This window comes from Podarcis bocagei (genome assembly GCF_964188305.1).
Source record: "Podarcis bocagei genome assembly, chromosome: 7".
Classification (NCBI taxonomy): domain Eukaryota; kingdom Metazoa; phylum Chordata; class Lepidosauria; order Squamata; family Lacertidae; genus Podarcis; species Podarcis bocagei.
Window position 1 is genome coordinate 56,236,068 of NC_138132.1, and position 20,925 is coordinate 56,256,992.

Below are 20,925 nucleotides of genomic sequence, written 5' to 3' on the forward strand. Positions count from 1 at the left end.
AAAGGAAAGTCCAATGCTGTAAAGAAAAATATTGCATAGAAACCTGGAATGTAAGAACCATGAACCTGGGTAAGTTGGATGTGGTCATAAATGAGATGGCAAGAATAAATATTGACATCCTGGGCACAAGTGAACTAAAATGGATGGGAATGGGTGAATTCAGTTCGGATGACCATCATATCTACTACTGTGGGCAAGAATCCTGTAAAAGAAATGGAGTGGCCCTCATAGTAAACAAAAGAGTGGTGAAAGCTGTACTGGGATGCAATCTCAAAAATGATAGAATGATCTCGATATGAATCCAAGGCAGACCTTTTAACATCACAGTAATCCAAGTTTATGCACCAACTACTGGTGCTGAAGAAACTGAAATTGACCAATTCTATGAAGACTTACAACACCTTATAGAAAAGGATGTTCTTCTCATTATAGGGGATTGGGATGCTAAAGTAGGGAATCAAGAGATAAAAACTGGCAAGTTTGGCCTTGGAATTCAAAACGAAGCAGGGCAAAGGCTAATAGAGTTCTGCCAAGAGAACAAGCTGGTCATCGCAAACACGCTTTTCCAACAACACAAGAGACGACTCTACACATGGACATCACCAGATGGGCAGCATCGAAATTAGACTGATTATATTCTCTGCAGCCAAAGATGGAGAAGCTCTATACAGTCAGCAAAAACAAGACCTGGAGCTGACTGTCGCTCAGATCATCAGCTTCTTATAGCAAAATTCAAGCTTAAATTGAAAAAAGTAGGAAAAACCACTGGGCCGGTAAGATGCAATCTAAATAAAATCCCTTATGAATACCCAGTGGAAGTGAGGAACAGGTTTAAGGATTTAGATTTGGTGGACAGAGTGCCTGAAGAACTATGGATGGAGGCTTGTAACATTATACAGGAGGCAGAAACGAAAACCACCCCAATGAAAAGGAAATGCAAGAAAGCAAAGTGGCTGTCCAACGAGGCCTTACAATTAGCGGGGGAGAGAAGGCAAGCAAAATGCGAGGGAGATAGTGAAAAATACAGGAAATTGAATGCAGATTTCCAAAAAATAGCAAGGAGAGACAAGAAGGCCTTCTTAAATGAGCAATGCAAAGAAATGGAGGAAAACAATAGAATGAGGAAAACCAGAGATCTGTTCAAGAAAATTGGAGATATGAAAGGAACATTTCATACAAAGATTACCATCATAAAGGACAAAAGTGGTAAGGACCTAACAGAAGCAGAAGACATAAAGAAGAGGTGGCAAGAATACACAGAGGAATTATACCAGAAAGATATGGATGTCTCGTACACCCCAGGTAGTGTGGTTGCTGACCTTGAGCCAGACATCCTGGAGAGTGAAGTCAAATGGGCCTTAGAAAGCACTGCTAATAACAAGGCCAGTGGAAGTGATGATATTCCAGCTGAACTATTAAAAAAATTAAAAGATGATGCTGTTAAGGTGCTACACTCAATATGCCAGCAAGTTTGGAAAACTCGGCAGTGGCTAGAGGATTGGAGAAGATCAGTCTACATCCCAAACCCAAAGAAGGGCAGTGCCAAAGAATGCTCCAACTACCGCATAATTGCACTTATTTCACACGCTAACAAGGTTATGCTTAAAATTCTACAAGGCAGGCTTAAGCAGTATGTGAACCGAGAACTCCCAGAAGTGCAAGCTGGATTTCGAAGGGGCAGAGGAACCAGAGACCAAATTGCAAACATGCACTGGATTATGGAGAAAGCTAGAGAGTTCCAGAAAGGCATCTACTTCTGCTTCATTGACTATGCAAAAGTCTTTGACTGTGTCGAACACAGCAAACTATGGCAAGTTCTTAAAGAAATGGGAGTGCCTGATCACCTCATCTGTCTCACTGAGTGCTCACTGGAAGTACAGATCCTGAAGCTGAGGCTACAATACTTTGGCCACCTCATGAGAAGAGAAGACTCCCTGGAAAAGACCCTGATGTTGGGAAAGATTGAGGGCACAAGGAGAAGGGGACGACAGAGGACGAGATGGTTGGACAGTGTTCTCAAAGCTACCAGCATGAGTTTGACCAAACTGCGGGCGGCAGTGGAAGACAGGAGTGCCTGGAGTGCTCTGGTCCATGGGGTCATGAAGAGTCGGACATGGCTAAATGACTAAACAACAACAAACCAGCATGCAGTTCTTTCCTGATGTTTCCATGGGGGTATCATGGGGGAACAGAGGCGCACATGTGCGGAAAGGTTGGGGGAGTAGTGACATTGTCCAATGATGTTCATTGATGTGATTTCCAGATGGAGAGGTCTCCTTCAGCCCCTGGGTCTGATGTTCTCAATCTTACTCTAACCACTACACTACTTTCTGGAAACTTATGTTCATGGATTGGAAAGACACAATTCCTATATTGTTTATTTCATGACAGCAGCAATCTGCCCAGTTACAGCCTATTATAAAGGTAAAGGGACCCTTGACCATTAGGTCCAGTCGTGGCCAACTCTGGGGTTGCGGAGCTCATCTCGCTTTATTGGCTGAGGGAGCCGCCGTACAGCTTCTGGGTCATGTGGCCAGCATGAATAAGCCGCTTCTGGCGAACCAGAGCAGCACACGGAAACGCCGTTTACCTTCCCACTGGAGTGGTACCTATTTATCTACTTGCACTTTGACGTGCTTTCAAACTGCTAGGTTGGCAGGGGCAGGGACCGAACAATGGGAGCTCACCCCGTCGTGGGGATTTGAATCGCCGACCTTCTGATTGGCAAGTCCTAGGCTCTGTGGTTTAACCCCACTGGCCACTGTGAGAACAAGATGCTGGACTTGATGGGCCTTTGGCCTGATCCAGGAGGCTCTTATGTGATTTATGCAAAGACCTCTTTCTGAGTTATGTGGCCAGTCCAAGAGGTGTAATACAACTGCCACTTCTTCAGAAAAGATTTATTACCAATACACTTCCCCAGCTAAGCATTTCCTGATGGCCGTTGCTAAGTGGATGTTTTCATATGATTAAGCTTTATTTTATTTACCAGTATTTGTTTGGTTGGTGTTGTTGTTGTTTTTTTTTAAAAAAAGGCTTCCCTTTTTAAAAAAGCAGGTGAACGGGAAATAACCTGCTTAAATATTTCCTCTTTCTAAAGCTTTGTGTTTCCTTTTCATTCTTCCTGTTTTATTTTGCTCTTGGCTTCTCATATGGGGGGGGGAGGGGAGAATGGCACATCTCTTTTGTTTGTCACATGAACCCATATACGGGGGCAGAACCTGCTATGAGTAACTCCTCAGGAAAGAGATCTGGGGGTTGTGGTTGACAGCTCATTTCTAACATCAGGTCATTGTATGAAGAGGCAATGAAAAAGGGTCCCAGGAGCCAGGAATGGGTTTGGCCAAAAATGGAAATACTTTCCTTCACCACCACGATTACAGCAAATGACATCTGTATATGTATATAAGAGATTTTGCCATCCTGGCGCCCTAAAGATGTATTGGATTACAATGCCCATCAGCCCCAGCGGGGGGGGGGGGGGATTTGATTCAGTTTGCATTTAAAGGCAGAGTTACCTAAGTTACACTTTTCAAAAATGAGAACTGAAACACAGTCATCCTTCAGTTTACGTGCGAGATTGCCTTACTCCATAAAAGCTCCCTGGACCGCTCCGATCTGCAGAACTGGCACCTGTTGCAGGTGCCACATAAAACCTATTCTGCATTTGTCAGAAACTGATCTTTCAGCGTGGCAGCACCTACACTTTGGAAATTATCACCTGCTAAAGTCCGCAGAGGAAGCTGCTCTTAAAAGGCAGAGGAGCAGGTTCCGGTCAATAAGTTGGCAACTGTCCCAAACAACCGCAATTTAGAGTCCTAATACAGGTCTTCCAGCACAGCTAACCGACCTAAAATAGCCATCGCCTGCTAGAGTTTTCCGAGAAAGCTGCTGTTAAAAGGCAGAGGAGCAGGGACAGGTGGAAACGTTGGCAAATCCCCCCTCCCAGCTCCCAGGTTGATGGATTGTGCGCAGGCGCCCTGGAGACAAGGAGGAGCGAGCGCCTTTCGCAGCATCTCCCGGTTCTCCTTTCGCCTGGCCGCGATGACTCTGTGCACAGAAGCGGCCGTGGCGGCGCTGGGAGGCGGATCTGCAGCCCAGGCGGGAGGCGGCAGCATGTCGGAGCCAGCGCTGCAACCGAGGGCGGTCTTCACCTTGCCCAGGCAGCAGTCGCTCGCCTCGCCGCTGGTGATCAACCCCTTCGTGCAAGAGACGCGCCTGGATGCGAAGGATAAATCCCGGGTACAGGGGATTGACAGCCGCTGTAAACAGACCCCGGGGGTGGGGAAGGAGGATGGCCGGGGGCAGCCGGGGTGAACGGCACGGGGGCAGCCTGCTAGCTCGCTAGGGAGGGGGTTAAAGGGGCCCTTTGCAAATGCCTCTTCAATGATGGTGATAATAATAATAACAAAGCGCGCGCACGACGCTGCGCTTTGCAAACATTGACAGGCGTTTTTAAAGCAAAAAGCCATGCTGAAGATTGCAGAAATGAAATCTGTTGCAGTTATTTCTGGGTCTCCGTTTGGTGCCCGCCGACAGAGAAGGGGGCGGCGGCGGTTCTGGCTGAAAAGAGTCTGTCCTCCTTATTACATAAGCAGGCGAAGAATGCGTTCTGTTAGAATTCCTCAGAGCCCCACCTGCCTGGCGCTCCCGGGTCAACTCCCTGCAAGCGAAAGAGGCAGCTTCATCCTTCAGTTGGCAGCTGGATGCAAACCGTTTGCATCCTTTCTCTCTCATTTTTTGTATGGATCATGTGAGGGTTCTTTGGTTTTTTTGGGGGGTGGAGAGAGTTTGCCCTGATCTCAGCCAGGGCCTCAGCTGATTGATCCATGAAATGGGGATAAGGCATCATTTATAAGCGAGGCAAATAAAATACATGAGTGGGGATAGTTTATACAAATCTTCTAGTTACAGATAGGTAGCCGTGTTGGTCTGCCATAGTCAAAATAAAAAAAATTCCTTTCAGTAGCACCTTAAAGACCAACTAAGTTAGTTCTTGGTATGAGCTTTCGTGTGCATGCACACTTCTTCAGATACACTGAAACAGAAGTTGCCAGATCCTTCTATATATATCCTTCTCACTATATAGAAGGATCTGGCAACTTCTGTTTCAGTGTATCTGAAGAAGTGTGCATGCACACAAAAGCTCATACCAAGAACTAACTTAGTTGGTCTTTAAGGTGCTACTGGAAGGAATTTTTTTATTTTGACAAATCTTCTAGTTAGCATTGGTTCTAGTGTCTTTTAATAGTTGAACCCCACATGTGCTTAAACCAACAAAATCTATTTTCCTGGTCAGAGATATGAATATATAAACTTGACTGGAGTCAGACAGTGTGTTTGGAACTTTGATTGGTGGACAATATATGGGGTCCTCAGTGGAGGCCCTTTAGCCAAGCTGGAAATGTCAGCATTGGACCCTTCCGGTTGCGAAGCCTGTGCTCTGCTTCTGTGGCCCCTTCTTATACATGTTGGGCTTCTCCAGATGGGATGCTTATTGAGCATCCTGTTTTGCTTGGATGCTGTGGTTAGGTTATAACTGGCTATATTTATTTATTTATTTATGGGTGAAGTGCTGTAGATAATCCATTTTGCACACAGAAAGTATCCAGTTCAATTCCTGGCATCTCCAGGTAGGGGCTGGACAGGTCCCCTACCTGAAAACCTAGAGAGATGCTGCCAGTCCATGTAGACAGTACTGAGCTAGATGGAAGAATGCAGTAGAAAGCAGCTTTCTATGTTCCTTCTTTTTAAGGGCAAGGGTTGTAGCTCATTGGTAGAGCATCTGCTTTGCAGGCAGAAAGACCTGAGTTAAGTCCCCAACGCCTGGAGTGGGAGAGACTCCTGCCTGAAGCCCCGAAGAGCCTCTGTCAGTCAGTGTAAACAATATTGAGCTTGATAGACCAATGTATGTTTTGTTTTGTTTTGTTTATTTATCAATTGAATGTATATACTGTCCTTCATCCAAAGATCACAGGGCGGTATACAACATAAAAATTCAAAATGAGAGCACAAAAATAATAACCAAGAACCGAAAACAACCCCCACCAACAAATTCAAAAGGCCAGAGATAGTTTAAACATCCAAAGGCCTGATTATAGAGGCCTGGTTATGTTCTGACTTGATATAAGGCAGGTTCCTATGTCCACACAGGCGTGGCAGGAAATTGTTGCCATTCTTATTTTCTATGTGCAATAAGTTAATTTGCTTCCTTTTGCTTTTACACTGCTGCTGTTAGATAAGCCACTATTCTTTCCATTTTAAAGATGAGAAACTGAGTCCATGCTTTGATGGTGGCATGCAGACTTCAAGCCTGCTGGATCTCCTAAAAGAAAAGAAAGAAACCTAAGAAGTACCAACAGAAAGCATACTGTTAGAATTAAAGAATGAGCCTTTGAGCATGTTCTGAGCTCCAAATTTTGTTTTCAATGCAAGAATGTGAATTGAGCTTGCAGCCCTTTAAACACAAAATAAGTTCATATCTGGTTTGCTTTCTGCATTCCTGTGGCCTAATTTAGAAGTGGGAAAACTATATTGTTGTTACTATTTTTAAACATTTGGAAAGTTTTGCTGATCTAAGGCAGATTGCCCAGAAATATATTATCAGTGGGTACTGTCCTGTTTTCTCCCCCCTCCCTTCCACAATGTATTGGGAACAGCATAGCTCAGTATGACCAGAATATATTGCTGATGGTCCAAAGCTAAGGGTGGCAGCTGTTTCTCCATCCACTTTTGCCTCTGGCCACACCAACTACTGGCATGCAAACTCCCCTACAACCCCCCCCCCCGCCCAGCTTGGAATATTCAGGGAATATGGCCTTCCAGCTGAACATATGGAGATTCCCCACCCATGAAGTAGGCGGTTCTGGGACAGATGAACAAATTGTCTGACCTGGTAGGAGACTGCTTCTGGTGAACTTAACTTTATAGCTAATGGGATCAGATTTAGACATGGAATCTCCATCTCATCTCACCTTAAGGTGTTTCTGGAATTCCAGATATACTTCAAACTCCAACCTCTGCAAATGGTTGTATTCCAGTACAGAGTATTGTTATTCTAATACTGCCATAGATTAGATGTGAGGGATGCACACACACACACACACACACACACACACACACACACACACAGAGTGGTACATACCTCGGCTTACAGATGCTTACAGATGCTTACAGATGCTTCAGGTTACAGACTCCGCTAACCCAGAAATAGTACCTCGGGTTAAAAACTTTGCTTCAGGATGAGAACAGAAATTGTGCTCCGGTGGCGCGGTGGCAGCAGGAGGCCCCATTAGCTAAAGTGGTGCTTCAGGTTAAGAACAGTTTCAGGTTAAGAACGGACCTCCGGAATGAATTAAGTTCTTAACCCAAGGTACCACTGTACAAACTAGCAATCCTGGCAACTTGATGCCCCCCTCTCCCCATTGCACAGATTTCAGATTAGCAGTTGCTTTGTTCAACATTCTTAATAAAGTGGTATGTTGAATCCTGCATTGTGGTGGGCTTTGGTCATAAATATAAGATTTTTGCTTTACGCAGACATTCTGATACTTTCCTGAATTCTGTTTCAAGCCAAGAGTTGTCAGTGTCTGGTTCAAACTTCTGCTTTCTCACTTCTCAGCAAATTCTCCGTCCCCCCCCCCCTCCAGTAAATGTTTCCAGGATTTCCGTATTGTAATTTTCTTTTAGAGGAAGAAGTAAAAGAAGTTTTTTCATGAAATGTTAACCACAAGAAAAGTGCCACTGAAGTGACATTTACCACAGATAGCTGCAAGCACACATTAAACTCTGGTGTAGGCAAGCGCTTGTAATCAGAATGAATGCTTCATAAAGATGGAACATTCATTCAGATTTGTTGAAAGGACAAGACTATGTTCTACCACTTGTTGGAGTCAGCCAGTAGACGCTACTTATATTGGAAGATTCAGGGCAGGTAAAAGAAAGGATATTTTCATGCAGGAACTTGCTCCCACAGAGGGCAGTAATGGCCACCAACCTAGATGGTTTTAAAAGATTAGACAGATTCATGGAGGAAAGAAGAAGAAGAAGAGTTTGAATTTGATATCCCCCAAAGGAGTCTCAAAGCGGCTAACAATCTCCTTTCCCTTCCTCCGCCACAACAAACACTCTGTGAGGTGAGTGGGGCTGAGAGACTTCAGAGAAGTGTGACTGGCCCAAGGTCACCCAGCAGCTGCATGTGGAGGAGCGGGGAATCAATTCCGGTTCACCAGATTATGAGTCCACTGCTCTTAACCACTAATCCACACTGGCTCTGGCCATGATGGCTGTACTCTGGCTCCACAACACAACAAAGAGGTGCAGGGACTCAGTTCCAGAAGGAAAAAAGCCCTGCCCATAGGCATCTGGCTGGCCACTGTTAAAACTGGATGCTGGACTAAATGGGCCATTGGCCTGATCCAGCAGGCTCTTCTTATCTTTTTAACATCTGATGTCATGTGTAACCTTGCTGCAAACTTTGCACAAGCAAATTGTGTGGAACGCTCAGCAAGAAGGCCATCTGGATGTAACCTGTGTTGTTTTTAGCATTGTAGCATAGTGGATGACCACAAACTCTGCATACAGGAAGTCCTGTGTTCTTTTGCCAAATTCTTTAAGTGGGGTAGGGAATAACCCTGCCTAAAATTATGGGACACACACACACAGTGTCACAGAGTCTCCACCTCTGCCTTAGTGGCTTTCTAAGGTTGTTCCCATGTTGCTAGTTTGCCGTGGACCTCTGAACTACACCCTGAAGAAAGGCACCCTGCCAACATTTTCTGAAGTCATTTTAATCCTAGGAAGATGACAGGTTGATCCAGAGCACCTAAATCATGCCCATGGAATGTTTTCTGCAGCATGTCTGAGCAGATCAGTGCTTTACAGGTCTACATGGAAGTAAGTGCCACTGACTTCAGTGGGACTTCACCTGTCAGGCATTCTTTAGCTGTGATTCCTGCATTGCTGGCAGTTGGAATGGATGCCCCATCATGTTCCTTCCAGCTCTACAATTTTATGATCCTATGTATGTGTTGCATTGCAGTCTAACTGAGTAGTGGAGGCACAGGGCATGCAAACCCAGCCAACAGAACTAGACGAGCAAAGAGGAAGCTTATGAAACTTTGTGTGTTTCCTTTATGTGGCCGGAAAAGAGGGCTGACTCCCAGCCAGCCCTGTGAAACTTCTCCACTCCGGACCCACCTTCTGTTTCGTTGAGAAGTGTAGTGCTTCTCTTCTATCTTGTAATTTCAAAGCTAAGATAAACCACTTCCCTTCCAGTCACCTTGGAGGCCCTTCCACATGCCCAGTATCTGATGACTGGGAGATACTTCTTTCCTGCTTCCTGAAATTGCTATCTTCCAGGGCATCTGACTGTTTTTTAAATGCTCTTAATGCGTTTAAGTGATTTCAATGTATTTTTAACCAGTTTAATCCAGATTTACTGTTTCTGCAGGGTTTTGGTTTTTTTTAATCCATCCAGATTAAATGGAAACATAATATGGGGTGACAGTTTGGTAAGGGTGATGTGACATTGAGACTCCACAATAAGCTGCTATGGGGAAGTACCCAGAGCATATCTGCCTTGGTGGCAAAGAGGGAGACTGCACATTTTCAAACCCAGGCTATCAAAACAGACCAGAGCCTGTTCTCTGCCCTGCTTCCACCCCGCAGATCTTCTACTTTTTCACCGTGACCTGCAGAAGGGATATTCTCAGGGCAAATGAATTGAGTGCAGAAGCAGGTGGCATTATGTTTTTTGGGGAGGACCTATCAGCAGATTTGAATGTTCAAGAAACCATGTGGGATGGTCCCTTCAGGACCAAGCCGCTTCCAAAATGCAGATTGAGGGTGTTTATATTTTGAGTACTCTCCTAATATATCAGAGGTGGACCTTGGGACTCTGCCCAAGGCACACCCCTCACCAGCCTGCTGTGCCCCCTCACTGAGAGTTTTTGGCTGGCTAGTATGTGTCCTTGAAGGCGATAGTGCCTATTCCCTGCCAGGATGGAGGATGGAAAGGTGTAAACCTCCGACTTTCCTGTGGCTAGAACAGAGCCTCTTGTACAAATATTTTAAAAGTGTCAATTGTTCCACCCACGGTTGCCTCTGGCCCACCCACCACTGGTCTTCAGCCCCCAGAATGCTTCATGGTTTGAAAAAGGTTCCCTACCTCTTCAATGCAGAATGCTAAGTTTTTCCTATGCACAGGGAAGGTTGTTCTTCCCCTTGCTCTATGTATGTAAATGGAGCCATTGTTGCTGCAGCTGGTGATAGCTGTTGGTTACAGAGGTCATACTGTTCAAGGTAAAATGTTATTTACCTATTTACCACCAAAGATCACAGGTTTTTCATATGGCTGCAGGACCAGCATGTTTCCTCAAAGAGCAGGTATAACCTGACATTCTGAGGAAGTGTTGTAAATGCTCATTAATGCTCTAAGACAGTTTTGCATTACTTGTTGCTCCAAAAGCCTGCAAGGACTGCAATTCTCTTCATTTTCAGTACCATATTTAGAGTAAAGCAATTCCTTTAAAAGCTCTGTAAAAATGTTTGCTAGAGCCTTTTAAAAAGAAAAAGAAAAAAACTTGCTTGAGAGACCAAAACCATAATTTTTGATTGATTTATTTATTTTTTAACAGCAAAAGTAAGCCAATAGCTTCTTGCTCCATTTTTCAGCAGATTTGGCTGAAAGTTGCCTTCAGGGATCTGAAGAGAGGCAAATTCATGCATGTGTCCTTTTTACAGGGATATAGAAATCTTCTCCATGAAGACAGTCAAGTCCTTCTCTGTAGTGTGTGGAAATTGGCAGACTCTTTGGCCTGGGCAGCTTCATTAATAAATACAGCTCACATTCTGCTAGAATTGATATGCGCATGAATATGCCATTTCTCCAAGCTTGAGTGTGATGAATGGCAGAAGTGATCCGCATTTGTGGCTTCACACATGTGGCTTGCTCTGTGCCACCCATTTGCTGGAGAAGGCTGTTGCACTTGGCTGCACGCTTTCCAGTGGCATCTGGTTGGCACTGTGAGAACAGGGTGCTGGATTTGCTGGGCTTCTGGCTTGACCCAGCAGGGCTCTTCTTAGGTTGTTGTTCTTATTTTGGGCATTGAATCTCATGTGTGCATGTTTTAAAGTCCCATTTTACAGAATGGAGGTCTTGTGGATTCCACAATTTCAGTCGTCTGTTTTGTCATGGAGGTAATCTGAAGTTGCATTGCAGTTTATTCTGTATTCCTGATGTCCCCCTGACTGTTAACTTCCACATGATAGTTCAGCTTTCATACTACATAAAAGCCACTTCAGGAAATATAGTGGAATATAGCACACTTTTAGCGTTCATTTCAGTGTTACTGGCTTCCAGAATAAATCCATTTGCAAATAACACGGAAATAAGGGCTAAACCTGCTCTGTATTCCACTATATTTCTGAAAGTGGCTTTTACTTTGTGTGAAAGCTGAAATATAATGCGGAAATTAACAGTTAGGGCAAAGTGGGGAAGACAGAGTGAGCTGCTGTGTGAATGCAGCCAGAGAATGCTGATTCTCCTCCTCAGTCAGGGAGGCCCAAGCATCATCATTCACAGCCAGGGTGTGAATTCACATCAGGGAATTGGAGGAGGGAGTCTGTGGCCTTCTAAGTGCTGGTTGACTCCCAGATCACACCATCCCTGACCATGCTGGCTGGGGCTGAGGGGATTTGGAGCCCATCACAATCTGGTGTGCCACAGGTTCTCCACCCCTGATGTGCATGGCATTTTTTACATCAGACACAGCCTTAGGCTAACATTGTTTTTGAACATAAGAAGAGGTCTGCTGGGTCAGGCCAGTGGCTCATCTAGGCCTGCATCCTGTTCTCACAGTGGCCACCCAGATGCCTGTGGGAAGCCCTCAAGAACGGAGCAGAGCACAGGAGCCCTCTCCAGCACCTGGTGTTCAGAAGCATTGCTGCCTCTGACAGTGGAGGTAGGCATGGGCCACCCAAACTTCCTCAAAGAACACTGATGAAGTAACTCAAAAACAGGAAATGAACCTGATGTTCCAAAACTGCATGGCTAACCTTTCTTGACCTTCATGAGAAGATGCTACAAATGTTTTGTACTGATAGGAAATGGTGATTATTTTTCTGTATTATTTTTCCCCTCGACTGTCCTCGGGTCCAGTATTGGACCACTTTGACCGGATATCTCCAGCTGATGTGGACAGATTCCTCCAAGCTGGAAAGCCCACCACCTGTCCTCTTGACCCGTGCCCGTCATGGCTGATTAGAGCGTGTCCAGACGAGGTGCGGGGCCCCCTGGGGGATATCATCAATTTGTCCCTTGGCACCGGGATATTCCCAGGGGAACTGAAGGAGGCGGTGGTGCGTCCGCTCTTAAAGAAAACATCATTAGATCCCTCAGATCTATCCAATTACCGCCCGGTCTCGAATCTTCCATTCCTGGGTAAGGTGATTGAGAGAGCGGTTGCTGAACAGCTTGGTAGGTTTCTGGATGAAACATCTGCTCTGGACCCATTCCAGTCCGGCTTCCGCGCTGGTCATGGGACCGAGACGGCTCTGGTCGCCCTAACAGATGATCTCCGCAGGCAGCTGGATCGAGGCGGGTCAGGGCTGCTGATTCTTCTAGATCTGTCAGCAGCCTTTGACATGGTCGATCACGAACTCCTGGACCACCGCCTTGCCGACGTGGGGATCCAGGGCACAGTCCTTCAATGGCTGCGCTCGTTTCTCTCTGGTCGGGGACAGAGGGTGGCGCTTGGGGGGGAATTGTCATCACGCCACTCCTTGGTGTGTGGAGTGCCTCAGGGTGCAATTCTCTCCCCGATGCTTTTTAACATCTTTATGCGCCCCCTCGCCCAGCTTGTCCGGAGTTTTGGGCTGGGTTGCCATCAGTATGCTGATGACACCCAACTCTATCTGTTGATGGATGGCCATCCTGACTCGGCCCCAGACACACTGACCAGATGTCTGGAAGCTGTGGCTGGATGGTTACGTGGGAGCCGGTTGAAGTTAAATCCTTCGAAGACAGAGGTCCTCTGGCTGGGGCGGGACGATATGGGATCGAGGGGGCAACTCCCATCTCTTGCGGGGGTGCAATTAGTGCCAGCACCGGCCGTTAAGAGTTTGGGTGTAATCTTCGATACCTCCCTTTCTATGGAGTCGCAGATTACAGCTATAACAAAGGCGGCATTTTTTCATCTCCGCCAAGCTAAGCAGTTGGCCCCTTATCTCTCTCGTCCTGACCTAGCCACGGTGATCCATGCGACGGTCACCTCCAGACTGGATTATTGTAACTCGCTCTACGTGGGGCTGCCCTTGAGACTGACCCAGAAACTCCAGCGGGTGCAGAATGCCGCGGCGAGACTCCTTATGGGGTCTTCGCTGCGAGACCACATTCATCCGGTATTATACCAGCTGCACTGGCTCCCGGTGGAGTACAGGATCAGGTTTAAGGTGCTGGTTTTAACCTTTAAAGCCCTATACGGCCTAGGACCCTCGTACCTACGGGACCGCCTCTCCTGGTATGCCCCACAGAGAAACCTACGGTCTGCAAATAATAACATCCTCAAGGTCCCAGGCCTCAGAGAGGTTAGGCTGGCCTCAACTAGAGCCAGGGCCTTCTCGGCTGCAGGTCCAACCTGGTGGAATGCTCTGTCAAAAGAGACTAGGGCCCTGCGGGACCTGACATCTTTCCGCAGGGCCTGCAAGACAGAGTTGTTCCGCCAGGCCTTTGGTCAGGGCGCAGCCTGACTCCCTCCTCTGGCAACCTGCACATAATTCTGCTTAATTGGTTGCCATCAATTTGATTTAATTAATTTTTATAATGAAATATTTTTAGATTGTGTGATTATTATTTGATTGTTGTTAGCCGCCCTGAGCCCGGCTGTGGCTGGGGAGGGCGGGATATAAATAAAATTTATTATTATTATTATTATTATTAAGCTGACCTCAAATCAGGGGGCAGCCACCCCCTTGTTTTGGCTTCATCCATTAGATCATCAGCCCCAGCCTTTTGCACCCAAAATCCAAAGCTTCTCTGTGAATCTGTAAACTTGTATTGAATACCTCACAGGAAGAGAATTTCAAAACTTCCTCAGAACTTCGTTCTGCTGTTCCTCCTATAAACATCAGATGACGAGACACATAGTTTTTGAAGGTGAAATGCTACTGGTTTAGCCGCAAGTTAATAATAGTAATCATAATAATTGTTACACTAGTCAGGGATACTAATTGGCCCATTATCTTATTTGGCATAAAGAAAATGCTTTTACCTGTCTTGCCCCTGTGCAAACTTGCCCCTTTGCACTTGTTTTAATTTGGAGAAAAATTTGCTTCTGTCTTTCAAGTATCTCATTCAGTGTGAGGTTGCTTTCTGTGTTCCTGAGTTAGTTAAGTAACTTTGGTGTATTGTGATCTGCTGGGCTTCTGACTAATCCTATTCTGCCTTTGTCCTTGCAGACCTAGTTGCTGCGAAATATGAGAGAGGGAAATTGGCTCGTTAGAAATTGGAAGTTTGGCAAGGGTTATGACTTGAGGCTTGTTCAGATGTTACGCTGAGCACAAGTACAAAGTAGTTCTACCCGTGTACATATGTTTGTGTGGAAGCGTGCACTGGTGGTGGTGCAGTGGTTAGAGTGCCAGGCTAGAACCTTGGAGACCAGGGTTCAAATCCCTAAGTGACCCATGAAGCAGTTATCACCTTTCAACCTAACAGGGTTGTTATGAGGGATAGAATGGAGTTTGGGGTAGGATAACGATTTACACCGCTTTGAGCTCCTTGGAGGAAAGGTGAGATCAAAATGCAAGGAGAAACAGAATCGTAGAGTTGGAAGGATCCACTAGGGTCTTTCACCCAACGTGGAGCTCAAACCCGTGACCCTGGAATTAAGAGTCTCATGCTCTTAATGTCCAGCCTCATGCACCATGAATCAGAGTGTCTGCCAATGAAACACCTGTGCATTGCAGAACCTCTTTTTGGGGGGAGGGGGCTTCACATCAGTTTACATATGTCAATGCTCTTGAACCCTACTTCAGTTTGTGTGTGCCATCTGTGGCCAGGAATCCAAGTATACAACAATGCATAATGCTGTGTCAGTTTGTCTTCAAATATTTACATTAAATTTGCTTTGAGTTATCACTTTCTTTAAACCAAAAAGGAAAAACAACAATCCCGTTCCATGTTAGAGCCGATACTTAGTCAAATAATGCTAATCAGGAAGTTGCTTTCTGTGTATTTTGGCAATTGGTCAATGATTAGGTAACCAGCAAGTTATTTCCAGAGACATCTCTGCCTGGGACGTGACCAAAAGACTAACTGAGAATTCTAAGGGTGTAGGGAGCCTTATAGCAACCCAGGCAGAGCATCTAGCTCAATACTGCCAACACTGGCTAGCAGCAGCTGTCCAGGATTTCAGACAGAAGTCTTTCCCAGTCCTACTTGGAGATGCCAGGGATTGAACCTGGGACCTTCTGCATGAAAACCACATGCCCTACCACTGAACTGTCCCCAGCAATTTTCTGCAATGCCTAAATAAACTAGGACTCAATTGCTTGGGACTTTTGCCCGCTACATTCCCTGTATGTCTGTATGTTACTGGGTTACTTGGCCTTTGATGACTAGGCAGCCTCTATTGGAAACCACAGCATTTTGAGATTATTGTGTTATTGATTTATATACTTCTTAGTTGCCAAAGAATCTTCTAAGCCATTTACAGGTATAAACCCAATTACGGGGGGGGGGGGGGAATAGGCATGCATAATTAAAATACATGATGAAACAAGGCTACCTGTGAGAAATCAGGCCCATTTCAAGGGATGTGGGCCTCGTTCAAGTCAGGTTGAGACAAATAATGTGAATGGCCCAGGATCATCCAGTGAGCTTCATGGCTGATTGGGGATTTAAATCCTGATCTCCCAGGTCATAGTCTGATGGCTTAAGCCATGATACCATGTTAGCTCAGCTAAGTTATCAGTGGTTTGTTACTGAGTTGGTAGATGCGATCACCGCTGTACCTCTGGCATGTGTCCTTTGGAAACAAACAAGTGAATTGAAACATCACTTGTGGCCTAGCTGACTGGTTAACTCTGTCTCTTTATTTTCCAGGCTTTCTTGTTCGGGCTGATTCTGGTTCCTCTCCGTGTCCTATGCATGTTCTTCATTTTGCTGGTGGCTTGGCCGTTTGCAGTCCTGGCAACTTCCTGCACCCCTGAGAAGGGGACTAAGCCACTTCTGGGATGGCAAAGGTAACATGGCTGTTGAGGACCTCTTAATAGGGAAGGCTTGCTGAATACAGCAGGACTTGTCCTTGTAACTGCTTTGCACATTATTCGCAAGGACCTCTTTGTCCTCATCCTGGAATGAAACAACCTCCACAATCATGGGTACAGCATCTCTCCATGGACTTCCAGGAAATAAGAGTGGTTACATGGCGCCTGAGGTTGCAGTCCTAAAAAACATTGCCTAGGGAAGTAACTTACATTTAACTGAGGATTGCGTTGTGTAGGCCAGCACATTTTGCAAGGCAGCCCAGTATTTTTACTGCCTCTGTGATGTAGAACTTAATGTGGGAGAACCATCACTTAGGATGTCCTTGTCTTTTTGGAGCACTGGGATTTGCAAGAACCTTAACTTTGTAGCATATTCATATGGCACCATTAGATCTGCCCCTTGGTCCTGTGTCCTTCCCAGTTAAAAATAACAAGAAAGGCTTTTTGGCGTGCCTCTTTTGATGGGGGTTTTAATATGTTTTATTTGTTTTTGAACGTGTGCAGCCGTTTTCCCTGTAGTTTTTTTGTGGGGCATGTGCATTTCTGAATATTACCAGTTTTTCATCCAATTTTGTGTATGCAATTGCTGCCTACGTCTATGTAAGGCGAATGATGGTGGTAATAGTCACCAATGTAATCGTCCTCATAATAAAATACTAATAACACTGATGTACCTGAGAGGGGGTTGCAACAATGTTATGTATGTTGAAAGATTTGGGACAGATAAAATAAAGGACTGTTCACACAGTGAACAGTTAAGCTATGGAGCCCACTCCCACAGGAAGCAATGATGGCCACCAACCTCAGTGGCTTTCCAAGAGGTTAGACAACTTCATGGATGACAAGGCTATCAGTGACGACTAGCCGTGACGGCTCTGCTCTGCCTCTTCCTTCAGGAGTAAATGCTTCTGAATACCAGTAGCTGGAAACCACAGGAGAGCAGAGTTCTCTTGTGCTCTCAAGTCCTGCTTGTGGGTTTCTCAGATGAGGCATCTAGTTGGCCACTGTGAGAACAGGATGCTGGCTTAGATGGGCCATTGGCCTGATCCAGCAACCTATTCTAATGTTCTTAATGCAGGCTAAGCTCTTTATGAATTTAAAAAAAATGTCATATATATTTGTTTATATGGTGCTCTCAGTGTACATAACACAAAGCGTGTGTTAGGAGCTGCAGACCCGGGGAGCCACTTGTGGCCTTCCGAGCTTCTCTGTCTGGTTCTCCAGTTTCTCTCCAGGGTTAGGGGTAGTGATCTTGGTGATGAGTGAAGTAACGAGGTTCCCAATTTTCTTTTCTTTTTTCCCTTAGGAGAGTGTGCTATGCCAGCCTCACGCTCTTAGGCCGTGCCTTATTTTTTGTGATGGGCTTCCGAGTCAAAGTGAAGGGGGAAGTAGCTAGTCCTGAGGAGGCACCGATCCTTACTGCAGCACCGCACTCAAGCTTCTTCGACGGGATCGTCTGTGTTCTGGCAGGCTTGCCGTCGACGGTGTCTAGGCAAGAGAATCTCTCTGTGCCCATTCTTGGGAGTAAGTGTTGTTATGAGGCTTGAGGGAACGTTGGCTGGTTTTGCCCAGTTTAAGTCTGGTCGTGTGTGTGTGTGTGTGTGTGTGTGTGTGTGTGCGCGCGCACACACACACACACACACAGGTGAATGAGGTCTTGGATCACAGAACAAAATCCAGAATGATGCAGCATTCTGAAAAGAGATGGAGAATCCTCCGGTCCTCCTGACGTTGTTGGACTCCCAACTCCCATCAACTGCATACAGTGTGGCCATTGGTTTTGACATGCCAGCTTGTCACCCATGCATGGGTAAACTCAGGACTGCGCTCCAGATTCTTTCCTTTGACATAAAGTCTTGTGACATCATCTGATTGACAGGAGGGCAGCCCTTAGCCATCTATTAAAATGGCACGAGTGGGAGCTCAGGATCTGGCCGGCCTGCCAGTGTGTGGCAGCTGTGAAATAGGTGAATTCCATGCTAGGGACCTCCAGGAAAGGAATTGAAAATAAAACTTCAGACAGCACAATGCCATTACAGTGATACCTTGGTTTATGAACTTAATGTGTTCCAGAAATCCGTTCTTAAACCAAGGCGTGCTTTCCCATAGCGGTGGGGGACTCACTTTACAAATGGAACACACTCAACAGGAAGCGAAACTTGTTCTGCTTCCAAGGCAAAGTTCACAAACCAAAGCACCTACTTCTGGGTTTGCAGCGTTCTTAATCCAAGTTGTTCATAAACTAAGCTGTTCTTAAACCAAGGTACCACTGTATACAAATCTATGGTGCAACCACATTTGGAATACTGTACTGTGTACAGTTCTGCTCACCTCACTTCAGCAAGGATACTGTAAAGCTGGAAAAGGTTCAGAAAAGAGCAGCCAGCCAAAATGATCAGGGGGATGGAGCAACTCCTCTGTGAGGAAAGCTTGTGACATCTGGGAGTTTTTAGTTTAGAGAAAATGTGAGTAAGGGGTGTCATCATTTAACTTTGTAAAAATATAGATGGCACAGAGGAAGTGGATAGAGGACAGTTTTTCCCCCTCCCTCTCTCTTAACTCTAGAACTCCAACTTTCGAATTTTGGAGGTTTAGGACAAAATTAAACTATGGAACTTGCTCCCAACTTGGACGGCTTTAAAAGAGGATTGGGCAATATCATGGAAGATAAGGCTATCATTGGCTCTTATCTTTGACAGCTGTTCACTGCCTCTATGCTTGGTGGCAGTATGCCTCTGAATACCAGTTTCTGGGAATCACAAGTGAGGCGAGTGCTGTTGTCTTTAGGTCCTCTCTGTATTCTAAAGTTCTGGTTAGGTATTTTAATATTGTTATACCATCTCATCCACACAAGATATGTGAGGTAGTCTAGAAATGTTCTTAATAAATAAACCAATTTTGACTGGTTCTTAGGCTCAATAAATAATTCTTAGATTGGGGGGGGGGTGAATGTGCCTTGGAAATTATAGGAATCTTTCTTTCTTTCTTTCTTTCTTTCTTTCTTTCTTTCCTTCCTTCCTTCCTTCCTTCCTTCCTTCCTTCCTTCCTTCCTTCCTTCCTTCCTTCTTGCTATTAAACAGGGATCCTCAGTGCTCTCCAGCCTGTTGTGGTGTCCCGTGTAGATCCTGATTCTCGGAGGAACACTATCAAAGAAATAACCCGTCGAGCAACTTCAGGGGAGCAATGGCCCCAGGTAAGATTTTTAAGATGGTTTAGCTGCTGAAAAGCTGAACCATCGTTGTGCAAATTGCTCCTCCAGGCTCTTCGTGACAAATGTTGAGAAATGAATGATGCCAGCTCTAAGCAGTCATCTGAGATAAATGGAGGATGTTGTAAGAATAAATGAGAGAGCCCTGTTTCCCTGTAGGGGTCCAGGTAAACAGCTGACCTAACCCCATCTGCATTATACATTTTAAGTAGTTTCATGCAAATGTAAACAGTAATGGCTTCTCCCAAAGAATCCTGGAAACTGTAGTTTTTTGAGGGTGCTGAGAGTCGTTAGGAGACCCCCTATTTCCTATTAAACCACTCATAGTATTGTGGTTTGAATGGTAACTCATTCAAAATTATTCAGATGGTACCTGATTCCCTGTATTCAAGTACTAATAGCCCACTATGCAGGAGAGCCTAAGGAGAATCAGGTGCCTATTGATCTTGTGAAAAGATACAGGAAAAAATATAGATAGATATTATGAAGTGAGACTTATCATGGATGTACTTCCCAGGGTGGCATTGTTATCTATATTTGATGAAGAAAGTCAAAACATTACAAACAAGGGCTCATTACACTTCTTACTATCCATGACACGCTTGACAATAGGTAGAAGTTGGTAAGTTTCAGGAGACAACTTTCTGTCTGAATGGTACCAACAAATTCGGAAAATTGCATTGAAAACTGACACCAAAGGTGAACGACAGGAAGAATTTCAAAAAAAAGACAGAAAAGAAGTTCCAAACGATATGCTATCTCCTTATCAAACAAGTAGCACAAAAATACATAACCGGCATCCACATGCAGACTTGTGGAACAACTGTGTAAGATGACACTAATAAACAAAAATAATTTTGGTTGTAAGTAAAGAGGCAAAAATATTTTACAGCACAACAAAAATTCAATCAATGCTCTTAGCTATATGCTCCTTACATGTTTATGATAATGTATATTGGGTGGTTTCCCCCCCCCCAAGCAAATAAAGTGATTTAAAAAAACAACAACTGCAGGTTTGAAAGGTTCAGTCAGCCATCTTGATTCAAAATGGTACCCCATGATATCCAGACATAGGGAGAAACCTGCTCTGCTATCTCAGGAGCCATCATGCAACATTTGGTTATGGCATCTTAAGTGGTGTCCAAATGTATAGCAAACAAACACATTTCCAAAATATGTGGCATATATAGCATATGGAAAGTGGACTGGAACAACAGAGGCAGAATTAGATCAGGGTTATGGAGGCAGAAAGCTCTGGCAGTGATCCATGGTTTGAGAACTGGGGTGTTATAAAGGTGTTCCTGTTTTTCTTCCATCAGATTTTGGAGCGTATGTATTGCAAGAAACAGGACAGCATTCCTGGAGTGTCACTACAGGTTCTGTTATTGTAGGGTCTTCCCTGGCCACTGTTCCAAACAGCCTTCCTCAGCATCTGACATCTCCCATCAGTC

The 20,925-nt window shown here is 45.1% G+C and overlaps 2 protein-coding genes across 2 annotated transcripts in view; one reads left to right on the plus strand and one right to left on the minus strand.

The window, feature by feature from the left end:
- LOC308591485 (tigger transposable element-derived protein 1-like) overlaps nt 1-20,925 on the minus strand; it is a gene marked incomplete at its 3' end in the record, with an annotated part of 500,687 nt that overhangs the window by 65,005 nt on the left and 414,757 nt on the right. The window lies entirely within an intron of this gene.
- The window catches only part of LPCAT2 (lysophosphatidylcholine acyltransferase 2), a 39,353-nt gene continuing 22,429 nt past the window's right edge, over nt 4,002-20,925 (plus strand). Inside the window, exons 1-4 of the mRNA XM_081201206.1 lie at nt 4,002-4,242; nt 16,103-16,242; nt 17,573-17,790; nt 19,347-19,459. Of these exons, the coding sequence (XP_081057332.1) occupies nt 4,045-4,242; nt 16,103-16,242; nt 17,573-17,790; nt 19,347-19,459 (669 nt within the window). The 5' untranslated portion in view covers nt 4,002-4,044. The remainder of the gene's footprint in view (nt 4,243-16,102; nt 16,243-17,572; nt 17,791-19,346; nt 19,460-20,925) is intronic.